General features: G+C 39.5%; 1 protein-coding gene across 1 annotated transcript in view; it reads left to right on the forward strand.

Annotated features, from left to right (window-relative positions):
• The window catches only part of LOC145770231 (uncharacterized), an 80945-nt gene that overhangs the window by 39733 nt on the left and 15089 nt on the right, over nt 1–26123 (forward strand). Inside the window, exon 6 of the mRNA XM_082581830.1 lies at nt 12476–12595. Coding sequence (XP_082437956.1) covers nt 12476–12595 — 120 coding nt within the window. The remainder of the gene's footprint in view (nt 1–12475; nt 12596–26123) is intronic.

The raw sequence follows: 26123 nt of genomic DNA on the forward strand, positions 1-26123 counted from the left end.
TATGCTATAACATGAGGCACACTATAGACCAGTGATTCTCAAACTGTGGTACGTGGTTCGAAGTCTTCCAGGTGGTGCGCGAGAAACTCACTTACGTTGAGAAAAGATAAAATTATAGCTTTTGCGCAAACTTTCAGATAGCACATTGTACATTATTGTATCATGATTAATTTGATTTGGAGAAGAGTTAAAGTGTTTATGATGCAACACTAAGGTCAACGGTTCTCAAACTATTTTTCTGGACTTTCCACTTACGCAGTAGGGTGTTCCATTTTGACAAAAATTTTTGAACTTACGCTTGTAATAGTGATTATGAGATGGGATTTTTGGTCAAACGAAGTATCCTTTTTAAATTTTTGACCAATTCCAACTTTTTGAGGTCCCACGACCCCCTTGAAATTTAGAGAAATACCCCCTTATTAGACATAAATTTCAAATGTTTGTATGATCATAAGTTCTGGTTAGAATGTAGTAGAACCCTCATCTTTTCATTAATTCTGCATGGTTTTTCATGCTGAACAAGATTACATGGTTTTTAAGGTGTTAGAGTAATTTAAAAAAAAAAAAATTTTTTGCAAATTTTCAAAAAAAATTACAATACTGTATTTCGTGGCATATAAGACAACCCCTGACTTTACAAGCAAAAATCTGTGATTTAAGGTACGTTCGCCAGATAAAACGACCCCCCACTTTCATCTGTTGCTATGCCGTAGGTGACACTGCAAGTCACTAGTGATATATACTGCTCTAAGTTTATCGCTTCTTTGCTGTATTTCACGTAATTAATGTTACAATTGCATAACACCGAAATCCTGGCATTGCACTGTTGGACGTGCACCTTCTATTCATCCAATGAAAACTCGATTATAATCCCTTCGTTAAATAGGTTCTTCCCGCTGTGAGCAGCCGCTTACTATTTCCATTATCTGCCCAGCTGAGTTACACATTGATTTACTGTCTCAAGACGTAGCAGTCGTAGCTCTACCAAGTCCGACTTTGGATTCTCAGTTACAATTGTGTAACGCATACTGGTAGTCTTATTATTCCAATCAGCACCATCAGCAATGACAAGTCATTCAACATGGCATCGCAATGCCATTGCATATAGAAAGAAGATCACTGATGATGGTTTGTTGAAATTGAGGAATGTTGTTATCCATCAGCTTTGTTTCGATGGAAAAAAGCTATTCAATTGGGAAAGACTGGCAGTGGCTGTTATTTCCAATTTTATATATGGTTGCTTTTTCATTGTCCTCGAAATGTTCAGGGAAAAGGAAAGTGTTAGGGGGAGGCAAGTTTTACATCTATAAAATAAAGCTTGTTGCAATCGATGACATGCAAAATATCTTGTGTGTAATTTCTGACAGTACTGCAATTAACACAGGCTCAAAAAAAGGAATAGTGACGATAATCGTGAAATATTGCAATCTGAAATACGGCCACGATGTAATATCGCTTGAATATTTGTATCATTGCATTGAGCTGCTGTTAGGAGATGTCATAACAGCTATTGATGGCAATACAAAATCACCGGATCTTTTTAAGTAATGGAGCTGTGTTTAATTTCATTAGCCAACTAACAAAAAATTACTTAATGGTTGATAAACTACAAAATTACAGAGATACTTTAATTAAGCCATCAGAGAAAACCAAAAAAAATCTTCTTTGGGAAGGATAGCAACATCAACTCCAGGCAACAAATTCATAAGAGCTGACCAAGCTTTACTCTTAGTCCTAAGTTGTGCAACAACTGCAACATTCCAGGACATTTCTGATGAGTTGAAACAATATGTACTTGCTGTTTGACCAATGGCTATCTTCGTATTCTACTTTTTAGGCCATTTGCACTCAATGTCACCTAACTTGCTGGATTGTCTATCAGCCAATTTATAGTTGATGTGTATGCTCCAATGTTTATTTCAATTTTTTTCCACCCCAGTGCTGTAAACGGACCAGCCATTACACTTCCCAATAGAGATTTGATGGCAGCGTCTGATCATGCTATTGTAAAGTATGCGATACCAAGCTTTATAAGGAATGGAAGCTTGTGGGTTTCCCCAAAAATGTCACCCTGGTATCTCATTCTGATGAACCACCAATTTGGCCACAAAACGTCAGCAAGATTGCAACAAAGCCAATAGAGACCAAAAAAACTGAGTCAATGCTTGCGCTATCAGGTAAAAAGACACTCATTTCATTTTATGATGTCACCAGTCAGTGTTCTCCATGTCTTTTATTGGGCACACCGGCTGCATGGAGATCGTCCAAAAACAGTCAGATGAACAATGAAAGAGTCATTGGACTGCTGAAACGATGTGTCATCGAAAAACGAGTCAAGGATAGCACAGATGCCAATGATGATGATATACAATTGAAAAGACTGACAATGATATTCGCCAATATGTGGTTGCAATGATGCAATAAGAATGCATGTTTAGTTATGGTTTAGCATGTTACAAGTTTAATACGAAAATTTAGTAGGCTACGTTATCGTGAATGTTTTACATTAACTTTGGTTAGTCTTTTGTGTTTTCCTATCTTGTATTTTCTAAGTTGCCTGTGGAGTGTATTGAAATTCTTTGTATTATTTTCTAAGTAGTGAATGCCATTATCAAGTTTTGTTTCAAAAAAAATATCAAAATCTAATTTTTTTGCAATTTTTAAAAAATTATTTTATTTTTATTTTACGACTTTAAAAATCATGTAATCTTGTTTAGCATGAAAAATCATGCAGAATTAATGAAAAGATGATGGTTTTATTACATTCTAACCAGAAGTTATGACCATTCAAACATTTGACTTTTATGTCTAATAAGGGGGTATTTCTCTATATTTCAAGGGGGTGTGGGACCTCAAAAAATTGGAGTTGGTCAAAAATTTAAAAAGGATACCTCGTTTGACCAAAAATCCCATCTCATAATCACTATTACAAAAAAACTTTTTTGAAATGGAACACCCTATTACGCAGTGATAAGAGTTTCAGTAAATTATCTTTCGTTTACGCTAAACAGCTTAATTAGCCCATATTTTGTTTATTTTTATTAACAATCTTTTTTGTCTTGCAGCCCTGTGCTGATATTCACTAAGCTTTCTTGCATTTTATTGTATATTTTTAAAATTTTCTGGATATAGGTGGTACCATACGCGCCGATTTCCGGGGGGGCGGCGCCCCCCGTAAATTTATGGTTGAGGGGCAACAAAAAATGGCTATTACAAGTGGTGTTTCAGAAATAAAATAGTTCGCGAAAGATATTTAGATCATTTAAACGGACTTAGAAAATGCCGAAAGCGAAAATCAGTCTATGTTGCTCTTGCCCGCAAAACAGCAGCTGATCGCATGGCTTTTTCTGGAACGTGAAATACTACTGAGATGCGCACGCTCACAGTCACACACTGCTTAGTGCTTATCTTCCTGCGCGTGAGGAGCAACCTCAAAGTCAAAACGCGTGGTAGCGAAAAAGCGAATGCGAGGTTGAATGTTTATTCTCATTTCACGAGTTATCCAAACGCCCGTTTGATTTTTTGTGACTTTAAACATGAAATCGATTTTAGCAAACTTTATCGAGTTGAAACTAAGACACAACGAACAATTAAGTGAATACAGCTTAAAGAAAAAATGTATTTTTCAAAACTGTTATCCGTGTTTTGCTTCAATAAGCTATCCCTACACTAAGCACTGTATTGATGTATATTATTTAAAAATATATAATCTCATACACTCATCTATATACACTCCTGCACTACCGTATATACTCGAGTTTAGGTCAATCTCGTGTATAAGTCTAACCCCTACTTTTGAGCTGAAAATCGGTGATATTTCCTTCTCCTATGTATCAGTCAAATAGCTTATTCCCGACACTACCATTTGATGGTTCATTTAAGTATTGACATACGGTGAGGAAATTTCAAAGTAGAGCGTAGAATAACTTATGCTGCTGGAATAGTCACGTAACTATTCACGGCAATATTAAGTAAACTAGCTAAATTAGACGCGCTTTTTTCGACGAGGTTTTCCCGCTGTGGCCTGTGAGATCAATTACACAGTGTGTACATTTTGACTAAAAAATTTGTCACTGGCAATAGATACATCTTGTATGGTCAAGTCGACAATGCTGAACGCGAATTTCATCATTAAAATGAGCTCCTGTGTACCATTTTTGAGAAAAAGAGTTTTTAAAAAAATAAAAAAATTGTATTATTTTGTATAATATATATAACCAGACTTAGGGTGCACTGTGCTAAATAAACGTGGTAGTCAGATATAATAGCGCTTGTGACTAAATCCAGTTAAGGCAAGACTCAGAAGTGTTGTTCTGAAGCTTTGTGCTTGTATTCACCAGTACAGATTCTCTTCCTCAACCAGCAAAATCCAGCCAACATCGCCCGGCTATCCTTGCACTTGTATCGCCTCTCTATACTTGCAACATCTTGGTGGAATCGTTCACCTGCATGAAAATGCTATTCTATGGTTTCCCAGAAAGTTGTGCACCACTGCCTTTAGATTAATGCATGCAGTTCTCTCAGTCCCATTCAGCAAGCTCTCTAACAACTCATCTTCCAATATTTTTTTCACATCTGGACCAGTAAAAACTCCAGCTGTAACTATTGCACTAGACAGGGCTGGGAATAATGCATTCAACTGATTAATTGCTGCCTCAGTTTTCAGGGAAACAACGAACAGTTTTATAAAGCCTAGCTTGATATGTAAAGGAGGCATAAGGATTCTTCTTGGATCAACAAGTGGAATGTTGGCCACATTGTGCTCTCCAGGGTTGTATGATGCTCTAGCCGGCCATTCCTGTTGAATGTAGTGGTATTATCGGGCCCGACTGTCCTATAGACATAAGAAACAACAATACTTTGTGTAACCCAATTGCATTCCCATCAGCATGTTCAACACTTTGAAGTCTCCACATAGGTACCATTGGAATGTATCATATTTGATGGCTTCCAAGATAGCTTTCATACTTTCTGTTGACTCCTTCATTGTTGTAGAATATGCAACAGGGACTAATTGCTTTCTATTCCCATTCTGCAGTACTGTAGTACTGCTTTGAGACTTTCCTTAAAAGAGTTGATGAAGAGTCTCCAGTCCTCTGAATCATGATGACCTTCCAGATCACCCATCAGTCCCACAGCATCATTGCAAAATGTCAGCTGGACCCCATCATCAATCCCCTTGTTACAATCAAAAAGTCTATGAACTCCTTTCCTCGTTCACGAACACCCCGAACAGTGACAGCTTTATCTGTAAGTTTCCACCGTTGCAACCGTGAAGCAAGTAACTCTGTATGTCTCATTGACAGCTTCAGTGCTCTGATCAAATTGTTGAACTCTGGTAATGAGATTTCGTGGTGGTCGCATCGTGGTCTGGGTTCAAAGCAGTCAGACAAGGAAGCATGAGAATCTGATGCAATGCTTGAGTCACTATCACTCGGTTCAGACACTGGATATACAGAAATGGATAAGTCAGGGTCATCAGCATAATGCTGCACAAGGCGTATTGCAGTGGGAACATGAAGATACTCATTGGCAGCCCGATTTGCCATATTCAATACTTGGGGCAGTTTCGTGAGGCAAAAGTAACAGTCGCATGATTAGGGTTCACGCCATCCCATGGGGAGTGGACGTCAAACAAACTTCTCGTCTGTCCTACTTTCCATGCAGCTGGCTTTGATGAACAATCTGCACAGACGTTGTGGGGAGTCCAGCTTCTAGGTCTTCGTTGCAGGAAAAAATCATCATTACACAGTTAGAATGGCCCATATACACTGGTATTACCTTGCGTTTCAGCTTTTCCAAGTGCAGTTTAGTGTATCAAACAAAAATTCAATTTTTCGCAAAAATTGTACACAGGAACATCTTTTAATGGCCATATTCGTGATCAGCGACCCCAAATTACCTAGAAATGGCGCTTCTCTCCCCAGTGACATTTTGGTGTAACACTGTGTTATGATTCAACAGAACACATTGTTTTGTTCGCAATGTGTGAGAATTAAATCGAAAACCCATGAAACAAAAGGTGTTTAATGGTCTTGGTCGCAGATATTGCTTGCATTAACGGCGTCTCTTACCGCCATTATCACCTAGCCAACCTGACATCACTGTTTTATGCGGCCGCTAAGGTTTGACATCGACTTCAACGGTCATGGAATGTTACATAATAAGAACGATTATATCCTACACGCAAAAATAGAAAAATTGATCTCTTAAAACAGCTCTTTCTGCTGTTTTGTCTCGTGAGCTTTACGTATTGTCCAACAAGTGCTTAAAGTCTAGAATTGACAAGAAATCATTAAATTTGAAAATGAAGTTTGAATCATTGCAAATAAACGTATTCAAAACTTTTACTTCGGCCGACGCCATTTCACAATTCGTAATCTACGTCGGCAATTATTTTGCCATGGCAAAATGCGTTCATTTTACAAACTGCCGAGCTGGAAACAACAGCTTGTCCCGTGTATAAGTTGAACCTGTCTTTTTGAGGTGAAAATTACTTGCGAACATCTTGACCTATAGGCTACTAGAGTATATACGGTATTCGATTAAAGACTTTCGATAAACAGAAGAGAAAACACTTCGCCGTTGTTAACGCTTTGAAGGTAAGTAATTAGCAAAACGAGGTTAATAAAACTGACAGCAGGTTTCCACTCTGCTTGAGATCATTATTTTTTGCGTTTTATTTCGATAACTTCACTGTCTTGAACTTTGTTATTCACTAGCACAAAAAGGAAATGAATCGGCTTGTTTTCTAACTGTTCCAATTATGAGCTAACAATATCAAACATTTTACGACTAGGCGTACTGCATGCGTAAAACTAATCGTTTCAAGCAGCGATTCTAATAAATTCGGTATGCGTCCAAGGTGTCAATATAAACAAGATAGTAAACTTAATCAAAGACTATTTTAAGAAAGTAAAATAGCGTTATGGTTATGACGTCATCACCTTTCTCGCCCCTCAAGGTTTTTTGAAAAGTTGGCGCCTGCCGCCTATGGGTGGTACGCAAGCACTGTATGAAACTTCTGAATGTTAGGCGAATGGAAAAAGTTAGGGTATTACTGCTATAGACCAACTTGCAAGGACAAATAGAATAAGACGGTATGGGCATGCGCTAAGAAGGGATTAAGCAAGTTTTCTTGGAAAGGCACCATGAAGGACAGGTGGATAGAGGAGAAAATGGGACATTCAAAAAGAACATTCAAAAAACAGGTGAACGATGCAAACAATGTCGGACTGAAGGAAGAAAATGCAATGGCCAGAATAAGATGGAGAAAAGGTGTGAAGACTTTGAGGTTCATTTGCGATCATCTCCAGGGCAGTCAACAGGCTGCGTATCGCCGAATGGATAACTGGGCACTCCAGCAGGACATGGTGGACAGTCTCTGCTCCACTCTTGCAGTTGTGACATAACAGGTCTTCTGATCTTCCAGTCTTGTGTTGCCAGTATCGGAGATTCGGATGATGGCTACTGCGAAGTCTGCCAATTATGACTTGTTCCTTATGAGTCAGTTGTCGTTCCTCAATGCGATCAATTCTTCTCTCTCACTATAAATTTCTGGCAAACTTTTGTGTTGTATTGGAGGACCTTTTATTGTCTGACTGACACAACTGGTGCTGACACTACCGTTAGCTCTGTCAGCTGACCTGTTGTGACTACAACTCTCCCTCTACTATTTCTATTTTGTATTAATGAAGAACCCTTGGTGTATATTGTTTGGTCATATTTCTCCCAATCCTTGTTAAGTCTTTTGATGGCCTTTTCTTGGTCTTCTGCAGCCATTTTATTTCTATTTCGAACACTGGGTTTTTGATCTCTAACCAAGGTGGGAGCAGTTCCGGTAAGTATTGTGTTTTGGTTTCTCCAAATATGGTTGACCATATTTCTTTTGCTTTTTCTCCAACCTGTTTTCTTTGTTTGCTGAGATATTTTTCTTTTTGCATTTAATTGGTGTGGGTTGTTCTGACCGACTCGGTACGATTTCTCCAGCGCAATGACATTTAGCTGGGTAGCACATTTGCAATTGTTGGTTGGTTTGCTTTGGCCAAGATTGTCTCTTGTGGTGTAGTAATTGCTCGACCTACAAATCATTGACTTGTATCTAGCTTTTGTAGCACTGTATTGGAGACTGTCCAGGCTGATGCTGCATATTCTATGATAGATCTGTAGCTGGTTTTTCTTTAGCTAAAGCGACCAGCTCTTTGTATCAATATACCAGTATGACTTTGGGTGGGCATAACTTCTATTATTACTGTTAATCTTAAGTTTGGTTTCTGGTGTGCATTGTGCACGTCGTTGTTGTGCAGTTTCGCTGTGTGTTCTATGCATGGCTTAATTTTGGTCTCAAATCAGTCAGCCTCCTTTTACGTTCTTATGGTTCATTCCTTTTTACTGCAATAAACTGAAATACAGGACATATAAGCCTCGTTCTCAGGTCATCCCCACCAGTCACAACTGTGCTTGGAATGTCGATGTCGTAGTTACAGCTACTTATGAACGGCTTTCCAGGCCTCAAAATTTGTACTTTTTTCCGGCGGTAAAGCAGGTGATGCCGGACTGGCCCTTTCAGCGGACATTTAATATCTCAACAGGACATATTTTTTGCATGTAGATTTTTCACAAAATCACACTACAGTATTGTGTGGTCGTGTTTGTAGAAGAAGATTTTCTACAACAGAATAACTCTGCAATGGTTGATGGCTTAATTAGCCGACCCTGAAGTATACTGGAGCAGATTGCTTGCAAATAAATCAGTGCGTTAATGACAGTCGTGTAATGATGCAATAAACACAATTGAAAACAACAATTCAAATTTCCTCATTACAAAAGCAACTACGATCACTTATTCCGTGGTTTTCGCGTTATAGAATCGTTGTGCCAAGCGATTACTGCCGGCGCGGGTCGTAAATCTCCAGCTCAGGACCGTCCAGACAAATGCGCATTAGTGACTCAATACTCAATAGTGTTAGCCCACAAGGATGATGCCCTATTTCTATCAGTATCAGAGTTAATAAGGTCGCCACATTCGCCTTAGCACGTGCGGAACCCAGCTGAGACTTGCTTCTCTGTGACGTTTTTTTTTAACAAACGATGAATGTAACGCAATAATCCTCATTGTTAAAATTAGAATACATATCCTGCCGAAAAGTTCAGACAACTTTATTTTAAGGCAACATTGCAAGGCGTTGAAATGATGTAAAAATGGCTACTTTTACCATCAGCTTGTCAACCAGGCCTCTCTAATGTGATCTTTAAAGCAATTGCCTGTACTATTATTGTTTCAGCTCCGTATTTGTTCGCGTTAAACAAACAATTGTAACAATTCAAATTTAAAATATACTTATGCTGCATTAGCTCTATTTTTGTCAAGAATTTTGCGGCGCTCATTTATGACCGACCAATGAGTCGGCTTCGGCAGACATTCGAGGTCATTCCGGAGGTCATGACCGCCAGATATTTCGAGGCCTAGGTTTCTACTCACTGTGCCACTACAGATCTTCCTGATTGGTAGCTCGAAGAGTTTCCTTATCATAACTCCAATCTGCGCACAGCTGCTGTCGGCCATTTCACCTTGTTGCAAACTATATTTGTTTGAGCTGTAAAAGTGAGTTGACGGTCATATGTGACACCAAGAAACTTTGGAGTTGGGTTGTATTTAAGCGGGTTGCCTTCTAGCTCAAGGGTTGGTCTTCTGCTTGCTTCATAAATATTGGTGAAGAAGAATGTACATTCTGACTTTGGGACTAAGATTTACATATTCCACTTTGTGCCAGTCGGTTGAGCCTGTAATGCCCTTTCTGCAGTTTTTAAGTTTGAGTGCTGTTTCCACAAAACGCAAAAATACTTATATTGAGATTTTCATGTCATTGGTCAAGTCATCAATGTAGTAGAGGAACAGCACGAGAGCGCCAAACTCTGAGGCACATCTTGTTTAAACCAGCTTTTTGCTTAACTCTTTATTTCATACGAATTCCAGTTCATCCTGTTCGCTAGCCACGCTTTGGACCCAACTTGAGAACCACCTCCGTGCGGTGCTGGGTCCACCAAGCACCTACGAAGAGTTTTTACCAAACAATTTCAAGTTCTGTTTTTTCAAAACCCAGTAGCTTATGCAATATGCAATGCCTCCAGCCTCTTGGGTCAAGTCATCAGGAACCACCTATCCAACTACACTGTCTGCACATCATCAGAGTGGGAGATATTTAAACCTACCCATGCCCACAAAGTTCATGCTGGGAGTGCAAGAAAAAGACGAAAATTAGTTTGTTGCTAGTGTACCTTACTAACACCTCAATAAGTTTCTTACCATTCTCTCAAGTCCTTGGTTAGTTTTAAGGCAAATGTTCTGAATTACCCATTTTACCTTGATGCTTATTTCAGAAAAATTACCTTTCATGTCAGAAAGGAGGTATTAAATGTGAAAAAAAAACAAGGATAATTTGGACTAGGCTAACAACTTAGTAAAGTTCCAGCAGACATATAGACAACGAGGAACAATACCAGAAAATTGCTAACAAGTAATGCAAGGTGGAATTCAAGAACTATTCTTGCCTTACTAATCAATGACGTAGCTAGAAAGAATATTTAGTGTTGAAAATATCATTTAACATGAACTACAATGGTATTAAAACGTTGTAGCCTAATGAATTGATTTCGAATGACTGTGCAGGTTATTGATTGACAGGTCAAATGTATCATAAGGTTTGCACATGACTAAGAATTTGGTTGAACTCTTGAATCATCACATAATTCTTAGAAGTCATTGGAAACCCAAGGACCAGGGGGTTGATCCTATTATATCAAGGTCCATTTACAGTTATGCTCGGCCCTATAATTGGGATGAGCATAATGATTGTGGCCTTTATCTTGCTAAAAAGCTGGCCATTCTAAAGGTCGATTGTAGCCACCTTCTGAACAAGCGTTTTGAACTGGTGAGTAAATATTGTCATCGCAACAAATTTAAACTCAAATAACATAAATTTACTTTGATTTTTACAGGTTACGTTAGCGGTTTATTTCATTTTTGCTTTTCTATGATTTCATAAATGTTATTATTTAGATTAGCTTGTTTTTTAAGTGACGTTATAGTTGAGGCTTTTGCAGCATCCACTGGTGATAGCCCTTTTAATAACTCTGAGGTTTTTTTGCAGACATATTAAGGTTAGAATGTGTATTGTGTAATATCGTTTCAAGTATTTCCAATTTATTATTTTTCCGTATTTTTCAGAACCTTCTGACGATCTCCAGCAAAGGATGTGCAGGTTATTAGAAAATAGTAACTAAATTTGATGGACAGTTGGACACATATACAAATTTTCTTCAAAAGGCATTGACTTTGAAGGTAGATGAGAAGAGGAAATGGTGACGTCCAAAAAGAACAGGTGAAGAATGAGGCAGACAAAGTCGGATTGATGGAAGAAGATGCGTTGGACAGAACGAGATGTAGAATAGCAATGAAGGCGGTTGCAAGAAAACTGCACGAGATTGGTCACCCCTACCAGTGGGGACAACCAAACTTGGATGATGATGATAAACGTATAGCAAAATTAGGCAAAGTGAATATTTGCTTCTGGAGTGACGTTTTTAGAATTACGCTAAACAAAGAGTTATTTTCTTTGTTTTGAGACAAAATTTCATGGAATTGTAATTCAGGAAAATGAAGTTGTAAAAATGTTATAACCTTAATGTGCACACTAACAAGCTGAGTGCAACAATTTGAGAAGTAGATGCAAAAGCTGCCAGGACTATTCTGTTGCGAGACATTTACCAAAGTGAAGTTACAAGACAAACGAGCAGTAACAATATTTAGAAATTCATTCACACAACGTTACGAAACAAGAAGCAAATGTAAATTAGTTTAAGTAGATCAGAAATGATGCTCCTCCAGTTTACAACTGTTTGTTGAGCTTGGGATTGCGCTTGTGAACTAAATCCAGTAGTTACAATAAAGTTATTACGGTACAAAACATTATGTGGTTATCTTCTAACGTTTCTAAGTTATAGCAATTTTGATAAATCAAATATAGGAAGTGTAGACTAGAGGTGGTGGTAAGGTAAACCCCACATTTTTTAGTTGAAACTGACCTTGAATGTCACCGTTTTTTTAATTTTTCAAAGTGAGAGAAATGAAGCACTCTCCCTAGTGTGCAGCACTAAATGGATGGGAAAGTAAGGACGTCAACTTTCCTGCCCAGTATTGAATATGTCATGGAATGTTTTTCAGTGACATATTTTCATGGCTGAGTGCAAACTGACGTCATTTTATAGTTGTATTATTCATTTATATAGTTGTGAGAATTCTTTTAATCCGTATCAGTTATTTCAAAGTCATAAGTAGAATGAAACCTGCTTGATATCATTGATTTTTTTAACATAAAAAGGAACTATCTCTACTTGGTGTATTGTTCAAATGAGGAATATTTTTGTTGGAATTCACCAATATAGCTTTTTTTCTAACCCTTTCTGTGTTTCGTAGAGTTGCTGCAAGGAGTGGTGTAGTGGACATTTCTGTGTTTTCTACTCTTTCCAAGAAAAGAGGTGGTGTCGAGGGAAGGTTAAAGAAATCCACAAGAGGAAGTTAAATCAGACTGTGACTGTGAGTTGTTTGGGGTAAAGTTGAATATCAACCTAAGGATGGCATTCTTTCTTTTGGATATGAATTTTACATGTAGCTGTATTAAAATGAATCAGGTTAATAGTATTTTGGATGATCACACAATTTTATTTTTCCATATAGGCTGTAAACCCGATGTATCCAATCATGTCCTTCTTCTGGCTTTATTACGGCTTGGTGTTGTTGGCTTTATTCCCAAGTGGTGTTGCCGGTGCAGATTGCAGTCCTCCACATCATTCTGTTAGCAGCACCTTCTTCCTTTAACTATTTCTAAATGATTTTTTATATATTTTCATGGCTTATGGTTCACTGAAAAAAGAAAAAAAGAACACTGTCTCGTCTGCGTGAAAGTTTGCAGAAACCCTCATCCCCAAGAGGTGTCCTTTAAAAGAGACTTCTAGTTGTTTGTCCGTAGATCCCATACGCTGAGCAACTCGTGATGCTTTTAAAAACTTATAAATAGCAAGTAAAATGTTGCTCATAGCTCGAAGCTGCAGGTTTTTGTCTGACTCTCTTCAAGAGCTGTCGTCAGAATAAAATAAACCGTATGTGGTAAAGTATTACATTGAGTTTTTTCTTCCTTCTGTCATACATACCGGTACTTTACATTCGGTTTGTTTGTGGTGATACTTTTGCTTGGGAGGCACCAGAAGAATCTCTGAGATTTGGCACTCCCAGTAGTTTTTATTCATGTTTTAGTGTCTTAAACACCGATATTGCTAAGCCTCACCTAGCTTTCAACCCAGTATATCTTCCAAGAGTTTGCCTCCCAATGAAAAACACAATGCTTTGATTCTCGCTCTTCTCAAAATTGGTTCATGCATGTTTGGCTGGAGTGTTCCCTTCTTCTTTCAGTTAATGTTAAGATTTTAAATTCCTCAAGGTTTGTATCACCAGCCTTCAACACAGCAGCGACTCTGGCAGTGGTTTGATTGTCTAACAACGAAAGACGATCAGCTGTAGTACAAATTTCCTTTAGCCATAGGCTGCTTGCTTTTAGACATGTCAAATCTCTATCTTCCATGAAAAATTCAATTCCTAATGTGTGTCAGAAGGCAGTGGCCCAGGGCATCACAAAAGCTTTTGTTCTTTCGTTGAACTCGGCTATATCCTATGCAGAGATTCTTGCTTTTTGGACAAGGCATTCGAGTAGATGTTGCATCCTTTGCTTCTGTCCACATTTACGACTTGTGCTTCCCAAGGAATACCCTCAGTGTCGCATCAACATCTGCTAATACTAGTTTTTAAGCAGTCGAAGCATCGCCAATACTTCTAGGGTTCACTTCCGAGAGCAGGGCCTGCTGTCCCAATATAAACTCTAAAGAAAACAGCTTAGGCTCAAAACTTGTGACTCATATTTACATGACATTTTACGCTTATCTACCATTTTACCTTATCTACTTTTACCTCATCTACCATTTCACGCTTCTGTTGAGCCAAACTTGACCTGGGTATAAAATCAAGACGTCAGTTTAATCCTCTACATCAGTGGTTCTCAAACTTTTTTTGTTGCGACGCCTCTGAAAAAGTTTTCTGGACTTGCGACGCACCAGCAAATAAACGTTAATAAGGAATCTTGTTATTAAAGTTTTGTTTATTGATACAACAACAAAAACCAATGCATATTATTTAGTGTGACGTGTGGGTGGTTTGTTTTTACAAAGTTTGTTGAATCTTGAGAGTTTTTTGAAATTACCATCCGCATTTCTCTTTCAGTGTTTCTTCGTGATCGATATTTGCTTTTTATCATCGTCAAGGCAGAAAATCCTGCTTCACATAAATACACGTGGCGAATGGGATAATAATTTGTAGTGATTTCTTCACCAAAGCTGGATGGTAGCGATTTATTGAAATACAAAAATTTGTCGAATTTCCTGAACTTAAGCATCCTTTTGAGGGAATTGTCAGAGGAAAGGTCAATGTAGGCTTCTTTTTATTGTGCAGTAAAAGACGATGGAGTAGGTTGGACGAAAAGATCACGAATCCATTCGTATTTTTGATAAATTTTCCTGGAAGTATTTTGTAAATTTCGACTCGAGCTTGGGCAAACGTTGCCCAAATATGCTTCGCAAATTTGAAGGCAGCGTCATACTTTTCTTGCAAGCAAATTGGACATTGGACAAGAAAATAAAAGTAAAGTATTGAGAGCTTCCAGACAGATCTGCTATATCTTCCTTCTACAACAGCAGCTTTTTAACAAATGCTGCAATTTTATCTGAAACGTCAAGCAAATTTTTATCCTACCCTTGCATAGAAATGTTCAGTTTGGCGAAGATATCACACAAGTAAGCCAATTTCAATAAAAAGTCGTTTTGAGCTAAACAATCTGCAATTGGATTATTTTCTTTCTGCAAAAAAGCCTGAAGTTTATCCACCAATTCGTAAAAGCGTTCAAAGGATTTTCCAAGCGAAAGCCGCCTAGATAAACAAAAAAAGAGCAAACTCCGATGTTCTGCATTCATTTCTTCACAAAGGTTTTCGAAGGCTCTTGACTTCAGTGGGCGTCCTCAAAAGGTTACCTCATTTTTATAAGATAAACTGAGTTCAGCCACAAAACGGGACTATTCTGCGACGCCCTTGAAAAATTGAAACGACGCACCAGGGCGTCGCGACGCACAGTTTGAGAACTACTGCTCTACATTAACACAGCTGCGTTCTACAAAATTTCTAGATGTTTCAGCTTTTGCTTAAAATGCAGATAACTTGCATCACGTGATATGCAAGCTCAGATGTAGGGGAGGCAGAGGGTGCAGGTTCCCCATGCCCTCCTTTTAAAGGGCCCCCGACGTGAAAAAATGTGATTTTTTTTCTTACAGCCTGGATTAGTGCTACTGTAGACGTAGAAGTGGTTTTTCGTGCCGTCAGCGCGAAAACATTTTTTGCACAAGGGGCCCCTCGATCTGAAAGTGCCCCAGGCCCCCCATCAGCTAAATCCAGCCTTGGTGATATTTAATTATCAAAATGCTTTACAACCTTGCATATGGTTGTATAAAAATGACAGCATTAAACAATACAATACTAGCATGCATCTTTTATTATTCTATATGAAATTACCAGAAATTGTTGAGCCCTTGGGCAGTTATTATCACACCATGCCCCGCTGGAAAAGTTTGGATGCCCCTGGCCTATTGCATCTGTGTCACAATCAATATGCGAAGCCTCACGACAAGCTACATTATGTCTTGACCGAGCGTAATGTTTTGTAAAATTCTTATACGATATGTTATTCTTGTCCTGTAGTGACTTTTGATTGCGAAATCCTTATATGTGACGTATTTCTGGAACATTCTACATATGTGTAAGTCTATAAGCTTCTCCAGCTTGCGTCTCAGAATTTGCCAATTGTGGGGTTTTATGATGTCACAAAGATGTTTACGTGTAGTAAAACTTGACCAGAACAACGAGTTCTTAATGATGTAACATTATTGTACTTTCTCGAAGTTACTAGACCAACAAACCTGCTATAAATAGTGGTGTAATTTGCGTAAATTATTATTATTGTAGTTGGTAATAGATGTAGAGATTATGATGAAACGATTGCTGAGAGTTGCAGTTATTGAATACGAGTAGATGAGTTTTAGTTAGAGATGTACCGATATATCGGTATCGATGATATCGGCCATATTTTGAGTATCAGTATCGGCAAAATTTGGCCGATACTGTAGCCTATGCTAAACATATAAAAAAAGGCGTCTGCTGCGGATTTTCTACATAAGCAAAGATATAGATTTTTTAAAGTAGTAGTAACTAACATCACATTGACGTAGAAAAATACATGACTTCTTGCGCTAAGCACTAACTAAGCGCAGCTTTTGGCATTGGTTGCTTTCAGTGATTCTTTCACTTAAACAAAACGTTTTGTTTCAGCAGTTTTGCGTTGCTTGATTCTTAAGTCGTGAAGCAGACTCAATTTCTCCAATATTTATCATTTGTGTTTCTTTTTTACTCTCAACAGAGTATAAAACTTGTAAAAGTTTTTCATCCATGCGACGTGGTAGGCACTTGTAAGTTGTAACACACTCTTCGAAAAAACGTACGCGCGAATCAGCTGATTTCGGTCATGTGACTCAACACGTGATATTTGATCGTCATAAGTGGTTTGGTTGTGGTAAACAAATATGTTTTGACTTTGAAGTTCAGTGAAGCAAAATATCCATTAAATGTAGTCAAATCCCGTATCAAGATTAAGTCCATATTTTTTAAGGTTTACGTCAGCTCCAGAGATCAGTAGGCACAACAAGATCTTTTACTGATTAGTTCAGTGAGAATTCGTGGTCCCGTTGCAGGGTTAATCGGTTTAAACCGGGACGGTTTAAACCGCCCGGTTAAAACCTGGTTTAAACCGGGCAGTTTTGACCACCTATTACTGGTCAAAACTGGTCAAAACCCCTTTAGTGTATGAATCAAGTTGCTTTTCAATTGAATTAAAAATATTACCCTCAATGTTTAGTAATTATGTTCAACTATATTTTGTTTTGATTAACAATAACCTAAATGCTGGATTTGGAACAAAAAATATTCATTTTCTCTGTTTATTTTTGATATTTCAATGTGTTGGTTGTACCGTATTTTGCGGACCATAAAGCGCATCCGATTATAAGGCGCACTGTCAATAAATTGCTTTGATTAGTTGTTTGCTCAGACATAAGGTGCACCGGGCTATAGAACGCAAAGTATTTTAAGGAGTATGGGTTACCGTATAAAGCTCATTAAACAAAAATGCCTAATAAATGTAAGCAAGTCACAATAGTACAATGAGCTAAAGAAAAAATGAGCCTAGTGAATATCACAGTTGCTAGTTGCTTTTACCATAGTTTATTGTGTAAGACGGTGGTTTATTTATATATTAATACGTAGTATCGGTACTGGTTTTGAGTGTAGGCAATAATGCACTACTTGATCCATACATTAGGCGCACCGGCTTATAAGGCGCACGATCAATTTATGAGGAAAAAAGGATTTAAATTACACCTTATGGTCCGTAAAATATGGGTATTTTAATTATTGAGAAAATTCAAATTCTAAAAATAAGTTTCTGATGAACCAAAAAATGCGTTGGCAGAACGATGAACAATTAGCACAGCCAACTGAAGTACCGGTACAAGAATTTAATCCAACAAATTTTTTTTATGAAAAACATTTGCCATCAAATTTTGCCTGACAGGTCGGTATTGGCGGCCATTAATGAAAGTTCAGGCGGTCATGGCCGCCAGCTAGTTCGAGGCCTGCATATCAAAATGGTCACAACTCACAACTACTTTTATATTTCCTAAATAGCCCAGGTAGTCGACCATTCACTACATAAAAATATTTTTCTGGGTTTTGACCGGTTTAAACCTAGTTTTGACCGGTTAAAACCAGGTTTAAACCGCTTAGAGATCAACCCTGTCCCGTTGCTCTCATTTTTAGTGAATAGACTCGTTTTCAATTCATTCTTATAAGACATTACGTAATGAAGTAATGTGTAATAAGGTTGGAAGACAGTACGTCATGTATTTTCAATACAAATTGAACTTTAAAATTTATTCTTTTGTTCAAAGTCGTAATCTACCATGACATGGTTTAAGCTTGATGAGTTCATTACAACGAAAGGTGGAAATTAAATCACAAACTGAAAGAACCAGCTTACTAAAAACAACCAAGTTACATGGATTTTTTAAACGTTTAGCAACGTAAAAACGATGCAAAATTATACATTTTTACTACCTGGATAGTCTTGGCCTGGCAAAAACTTCTCAACCAAACGACAAAACCCTTAGGTTGCACGTTACTTGTCGAATAGTTTTTGTACGACTACACAAATAACTTGGTTTACATCTTATCAATTATGATAGGCTATTTGGAGAGTTTGTGTAAACCCTTTATTAATTTTTCAGAAACCCTTATACCCCAGTCCTCAATCACGGTGGCCTTTCATTACTAAAACCTATTATTATGACACAACAATGCGATTGAGATTGGATTTCTAAATCTTTAATAAATTACGCCAATTTAAAGCTTTTTTTAATAATTTATGCAAATAAGTTCAAACTTAGCATTTAATATAATTCCTTGCAACTACCAAAATTGCTTCTTTTTGTAACACTAAAGTATCGGCCAAAATATTGGTATCGGTACATCTCTAGTTTTGATGATACAGTAGAATTCACCTATAACGGCTTCGTTTATAACGTCAATTCGCCTATTACGTCACATTTTGCTCGGTCCCGGCAGAATTCCTATCTTTTACGTACATTGTAGTTCGGCTACAACAGCATCGCCTATAACGTCAATTCGCATTTAACAGCACCCTTTATTGGTCCCCAGACGTCTTTTGTTCGTTCATAACGTCACTTTAAGCCATCATCTTCAACACGAACGGTCAGTCTTTTAATCCAGTTAGCGCTGCTGCTTGCAAAATGTCTTCCCTTTATTTTGCTACGTCGTTCGCAGCAGAGACTTTATTTACCTGAATTAACTTCTTTTTTTCCGCGTGAAAAACTATCACGTGTAAAAAGCAGCTCTACAGCTGACCTTTAAACAACTCAAAGCAACAGTTGTACATGCAGTACTGTATAGACAACTAGACCGATACTTCCGAAGTCACGACGATAGCGAGCAAATCCTACATTATTTAGCAAAAGCTGAACGCTATGTGATAGAGAAATCCGTGTCAAAACCGAAACAGCTGAAGATCAATGCCTTTTTTGCTAATAAGCAATGCACTTCTCTATTACTGTATGTAACGAGCTGTATTGCACAAATTTCCTGTACCTTTCACTGTAGGTAATTTTTTTTACACAATTTCTTTGTTGACTGTATTTTCTGCGTGACTTTTGTCAGTTTGGTGGTACACAGTAAACCTGGCTGGATTATACACCTCTTTCATTAATCAAAAGACAATTTTGGAATAGTTTGCTGTAGTTCGTCTATAACGTCAATTCGGCTATAACGTCAGTTGTTGCAATCCCCTAGAGGTGCCGTTAGATAGTCCAGTCGTTGAAGCGAAAAAAGGGGCCAAACCTTGACTTAATTGGTGTAAAGCTGAAATTTTGCACATTGGTCCTGTTCAGTGTGTATATTATCGACGGCTTTAAAATATGATATTATTATTGTCACAATTAATAAGCAGGTAGGTACTCAATAACAACTATATTTGGCTTTAAACGAAGTGACATTAACAAAATATTTTATAGGCCTAATAGCCTAAGCTAATGTATAATAGTTCCAAAAACGATAATTTTGTTCACTTACAGTCAGGTCAATATTTGACCCCAAAAAATTCCCACAAAAGGTTTTCCCACGTTTTTTTTCTAGTAGTTGTCATCAAGAATAATATATTAAAAATCTAGGAGAATCAGAGCACCGGAAAGTTGTCATTTTCGAGATGGCCGCCAAAACAGTATAATGACAATAATTCATTTAATATTCATGCTAGAGCTCTAATTCTGGGGTCCTATCTCTGGGTTTAAGGTGGTAAGGAATTCATTAAAACAAATCAAAATGAAATTAACTCATTAGTTTAATGGATAGACTTATATGAAACAAATCCAATAGTGAAACACTGGCAGTACAAGAATTAAACACCACCTATTAAGTTATTTACATTCAGTTGCTTAATAAGTCCTGGTCATCATCTTCGTCCAGTAATGACTGATTCTACGTATTGTCACAGGCATCAAGTTGCACTGTCCACATACTGAGGTACAGGGTAGATTATTCTGCCTACAGCTACACCTGGCAGTGCTACAGGCAGTTGCAGTAGATAATCTATAAGAAGGAATCTGGGCCGCATTCATGTCCGACTCTGTTGTCACAAACTGACTGCCTTCCAGTTTCCAACCCCACCCGCAAGTTTCCATATCACACTCCTGTCCTAACCAGACCATTATTTGGTAGTAAACCCTTAGACCAGCGGTTTTCAACCTTTTAGGTGGAACGGAACCCAATGAAACATTCCAAAAGCTCGAGGAACCCCTGTTCAATAATTTAATTGCCTTATGGAAAAAACATCGTTTGATTAATAAAAATAAATTAAAATACTCATGTAGGCTACTCATATCCATACTTGTAAGGGTGTAAACAGAATTTTATAAATATATATAAAAACAAACCTAATACTGGCAAAATAAAATGATCTCTAACACGTTCACGGCGATTTGATCCACCGGTGTAGGCTACAAACGATTAAACTGTCTGAAAGAACTCCTTGAAGCGAAGAAAACATGTCGACAAAATTTGGGCGGGTAAGCAGAAAGTTAAAGGTAATCGCACCACAAGTAAACAACGAACGTGTGATCGCAGCGAACGTGTTAAAGTGTAGCAAGTTTATTATTGTGGCAAACCTAATCAATATTTGGTTATATTTAAACAATATGCATATAATAATAAAATAGACTCTCGGATTTGAATGTAGACTTGCGGATCCCTTCCTAGACTTACTGGCGGAACCTTAGGGTTCCGCGGAACCCTGGTTGAAAGCCACTGCCTTAGACAGTGAAATTTTGTTGATGACTCAGTATAAGTGGAAGACGTTCTGGTGTCACAAATGATTTGGAAGAGACTACCGTACTTTTTTTCTTAGTACTCTGTAGCGCAATGACGAGAGGAAATCCGTCCGCGTGCCCCCAAAAATCACAGCCATCGCTTGACAACCATTGTTCACAATGGATACTGCTGTCTGCTTCAAGAAGGAAGTAAGTCTAAGGCACAGTCTTTCAGAGTAGCATCACACGTTACCAGTTTGTGAAAGACAGATTTTCTTACGCACACCAAAAGGGCTTGATTTTGTGTCACATCCAGTGTAGGCATGTAGAAAAAGTAACTGGGAACATAATTCTTCACCCATCACCATTTTCAGTTTGTTGATATGATACACTTTGTCAGCATTTGCCTTGTCGAAACGGAAGTATAGATCTTTATTAGCTTGTTGCGCATAATGAAGAAGCAGGACCAACAGATCTATGTCTTCTCCAATTAACGTTGTCGAGTGTGACACTGCACGAAGAACACAGCAGCCTTCACAATCGGAACTTCAGCATCCCATGGGGCATTGATCACTTCGCAGCCTTTAAGCTATCCCGAAGTGTTTTACTGATCAGGTCGATCATTTTTTGTTTGGACATGTTCATCATGATTCGAGTTCATGTACATTAACGTCATCATCGGCCACAGCACCATTTACAATATTACTAAGGGTTTGATCCTGAGAAAAAGGTACATAACCAGCCAGTGATGTCTTCTGCGCTTCATTGGCAAAGCGGAGTTGCATGATTTCAATCCTAGTCTTCTCCGTAATGTTGAGTTGTGATATGTTGTGCTTTGGAATCATACGATTTGCTTTCTGACCCGGTGTCAAGGCAGCAATCATTCCCATCCCGTGGAAAGTCTCCTTCCTATCCAGGGTGATAATATTATGATCAGCGTTGTCAGCCGCAAATAACATTGTGCTTTCGAGTTCTCTATGTTCTCTAGAATAGGGGTCCGCAAATACTGGGTCGCGACCCAAAACTCTCTCAGCTTATCTCCAGAACTGGCGACTGAAACTTAGCGAAAACAAAACTTTGGCGGCAGCTTTCCACCTATAGCCTACAGTCGGGAAGTTGATCGTGAGCTACATGTTCACAACAATGGAAAACCTCTGACCTTCTGCCCCGAACCAGAATATCTTGGGGTGACACTAGACAGATCGTACACTTACCGCCACCATTTGGTGTCACTGCGCAAGAAAATGACATCCCACGCTGCACTACTCAAGCGCCTGGCAGGCCACAGCTGGGAGGCGAGGGCTGACACTTTGCGTATAGCAGCCTTAGCCCTTGTCTACTCTTCAGCAGAGTACTGTGCAGCTGTTTGGTGCTGCAGTGCACACTGCCATAACATCGGCACTGCCATAAACAGCGCCCTGTGCACAGTTACCGGATGCATGCGTCCCACACCATTGGATAATTTTGCCATTCTCGCTGGCATCCAACTTTCTGAGCTTCGTAACGAAGAAGCCACTCTGTTTCTTGGCCGACGGGCACTAAAGCCTAACCATCTTCTCCACCACAAGATCTCTGCTTCCCCAAACCAGCACCCCAGTCGACTGAAGTCAAGACAACCATTCGTGCCAGCCGCTCAACTTCTGATCAACGCAGCAGATGAACTTCATCTCTGCGGCTACTTGGGCGGACTATAAATGGAATTCTGAAAGGAAGTCAAGTACCACTGGACTTCATTCGTTCATCCCCAACGCCGACACATGCCCCATCGGCCTGACACTACAAAGACAAGCATGGGTGCGCCTCAACCGTCTTCGTACAGGCGTCGGGCTTTTCTGGTCAACCATGCGCCATTGGGGAATTGGCCTCTTCCTCCTCCTGTGAATGTGGTGCCGAGGAACAGACTGCAGACCACATCATCAATAACTGTACCATCTTCAAGCCACCTAACGGAGTGGAAGGTCTGCGTGTCATGGATGATGAAACTAAATACTGGTTGCTTTCGAATAGCCTTCCAGTGTAGTCCGGGAACATCTTGAGTCTGGGCTGGTAAAAGGATAGAGTAGACCCTCGGCCCCAGAGGCTTGCACGACGACGAAGCGCACGGTTAATAGGTCCACCCGCTTATTAAGCCCAATTTGGTTCATTCCGGAATTCCTGAAGGTATAGGAGTGGTAGAAAATTGTCTCCCGCAGCCAAAATCGTCCCGTCCCGATGTGGCCTTAATAAGTGGGGACGACCGTATTGGAATTGATATTAATTTGCAAAGTGTTTTGCGCAAAGTTATATGCTTCCGAAACGTTTGGATCGCGAAGACTTCGAACGATTGCTTTTTGGGTCGCACCAAAAAGTATTTGCGGACCCCTAGGGTCTAGCTCACCCCTAGGGTCCGCAAATACTTTTTGGTGCGACTCAAAAAGCAATCGTTCGAAGTTTTCGCGACCCAAACGTTTCTGAAGCATATAATTTTGCGCAAAATACTTTGCAAATTAATATCAATTCCAATATGGTCGTCCCCACTTATTAAGGCCACATCGGGACCAGACGATTTTTGTTGCGGGAGACAATTTTCTAAGTAATTCCGGAATGGACCAAATTGGGCTTAATAAGCTGGTGGACCTATTAACCGTGCGCTTCGTCGTCGTGCAAGCCTCTGGGGCCGAGGGTCTACTCTATCCTTTTACCAGCCCAGACTCAAGATGTTCCCGGACTACACTGGAAGGCTACTTGAGAGCAGCCAGTATTTAGTTTCATATCCATGACACGCAGACCTTCCAATCCGTTAGGTGGCTTGAAGATGGTACAGTTATTGATGATGTGGTCTGCAGACTGTTCCTCGGCACCACATTCACAGGAGGAGGAAGAGGCCAATTCTCCAATGGCGCATGGTTGACCGAAAAAGCCCGACGCCTGTACGAAGAAGGTTGAAGCGCACCCATGCTTGTCTTTGTAGTGTCAGGCCGATGGGGCATGTGTCGGCGTTGGGGATGAACGAATGAAGTCCAGTGGTACTTGACTTCCTTTCAGAATTCCATTTATAGTCCGCCCAAGTAGCCGCAGAGATGAAGTTCATCTGCTGCGTTGATCAGAAGTTGAGCGGCTGGCACAAATGGTTGTCTTGAATTCAGTCGACTGGGGTGCTGGTTTGGGCAAGCAGAGATCTTGTGCTGGAGAAGATGGTTAGGCTTTAGTGCCCTACGGCCAAGAAACAGAGTGGCTTCTTCGCGACGAAGCTTAGAAGGTTGGATGCCAGCGAGAATGGCAAAATTATCCAATAGTGTGGGACGCAGGCATCCGGTAACTGTGCGCAGGGCGCTGTTTATGGCAGTGCCGATGTTTTGGCAGTGTGCACTGCAGCACCAAACATGTGCACAGTACTCTGCTGAAGAGTAGACAAGGGCTAAGGCTGCTATACGCAAAGTGTCACCCCTCGCCCCCCCAGCCGTGGCCTGCCAGGCGTTTGAGTAGTGCAGCGTGGGATGTCATTTTCTTGCGCAGTGACACCAAATGGTGGCGGTATGTGTACGATCTGTCTAGTGTCACCCCAAGATATTCTGGTTCGGGGCAGAAGGTCAGAGGTTTTCCATTGTTGTGAACATGTAGCTCACGATCAGCTTCCCGATTGTATAGGTGGAAAGCTGCCGCCAAAGTTTTGTTTTCGCTAAGTTTCAGTCGCCAGTTCTGGAGATAAGCTGAGAGAGTTTTCATGCCCTGGCTCAAGCTGTCTTCCAGGCTATATATATAACCGTGGGCTTAACTACTGTACTACAATCGAAAGTATAAATTTTCTTGTAGCCTACCAAATTGTACGAAACTCAGCACATCAAAGACTATATGATTGTATTTATTTTTGCCATACAAGTTATATTTATGGTAATTTTAAACCGTTTTGCGACCCACTGTGAATGGTCGGGTCGCGACCCACTATTTGCAGACCCCTGCTCTAGAACAATGGATTCTAATGCTACACAATCAGCTGCATTCTTTTCAAACCTCTGGACTTCTGCGTAAGAAGAACAATATCCCATATTGTGTAAAGTATCAACAAGAAATCTCGACCTTTTTAAATGATGTCCTTGAACAGCAAGACCAATTTGCAATGGTGCAGTCACTGCTCGTGGTCTGACAGCTTGGACAACAGCTTGGCCAATACTTGCAACCTTTCGCTTTGTGTCCTCTCCTACAAATAAGGAACTCAACAGTGTTCGCAAAGTTTCAGGCAAGTACATTAGAGCAGGACCAAGATTGAGTGTCGGTTGCGTAGCCGAGTGGGGAGAACGTCTGCGCGACGTTCGAAAGGACATGGGTTTGACACCGCTCCAGAGCACGTGGCTGTGTCTCGGCAAAGACACTTAATGGCAAGCCAAAATAAGGGGAGCAGCTGACTCGAAGACTATATGTCACCAGGGCTGCGATTTTTTCTTTCTTGTCAAACGACCAAAAATTCTGCGTTTGTTTGTCGAATAGTGGTATGACGTCACAAGAGTCACATTATAAGCGTTTGGCCGCGAATTACTGCGTGATGGAGAATTTTTCTTTTGACATCTCTTTAGTCTCGCTTTAGTATGTTAATGGTTCTGCACGTACCCGCATGCAAACACAGTCAGGAGCGAAACATGCAAGTTACCAAGAAACACAGCGAAGATAAAGCAAAAAATGAACTGCAGATTAAAGAAAACGGAACAATACGATACCACGATAATACAAAACAACGGCGTAAGGCTACAGGTCTACAGCGTTTAAGGTGTGCCGAGATGGCAAACAAGCCTTTTCGCACAACATTGCAACAAACTACATGCAATCACGTAAAGTAACACAAGAACGAATTAATTAATAACAGTGAAAAGGAAAGAATATTAGTAACAACACAAACATTAATGCCAGGGCATGCTTGCTGCTAGATCTTAATTTTTCTGCCTCTGTATGACTTTCGACAGGAGATTTCTGGTACTTTTTTTTTTCGAAGATAGAAATGCCGCCAACCATTTGGGAACAGGCAGTCAAGTGCTTTTCGCAACAATGGTTTCGCCAGTGAAATCGGTGGACCG

This window comes from Aplidium turbinatum, chromosome 1 (assembly GCF_918807975.1).
Source record: "Aplidium turbinatum chromosome 1, kaAplTurb1.1, whole genome shotgun sequence".
In the NCBI taxonomy this organism is placed as follows: Eukaryota; Metazoa; Chordata; class Ascidiacea; order Aplousobranchia; family Polyclinidae; genus Aplidium; species Aplidium turbinatum.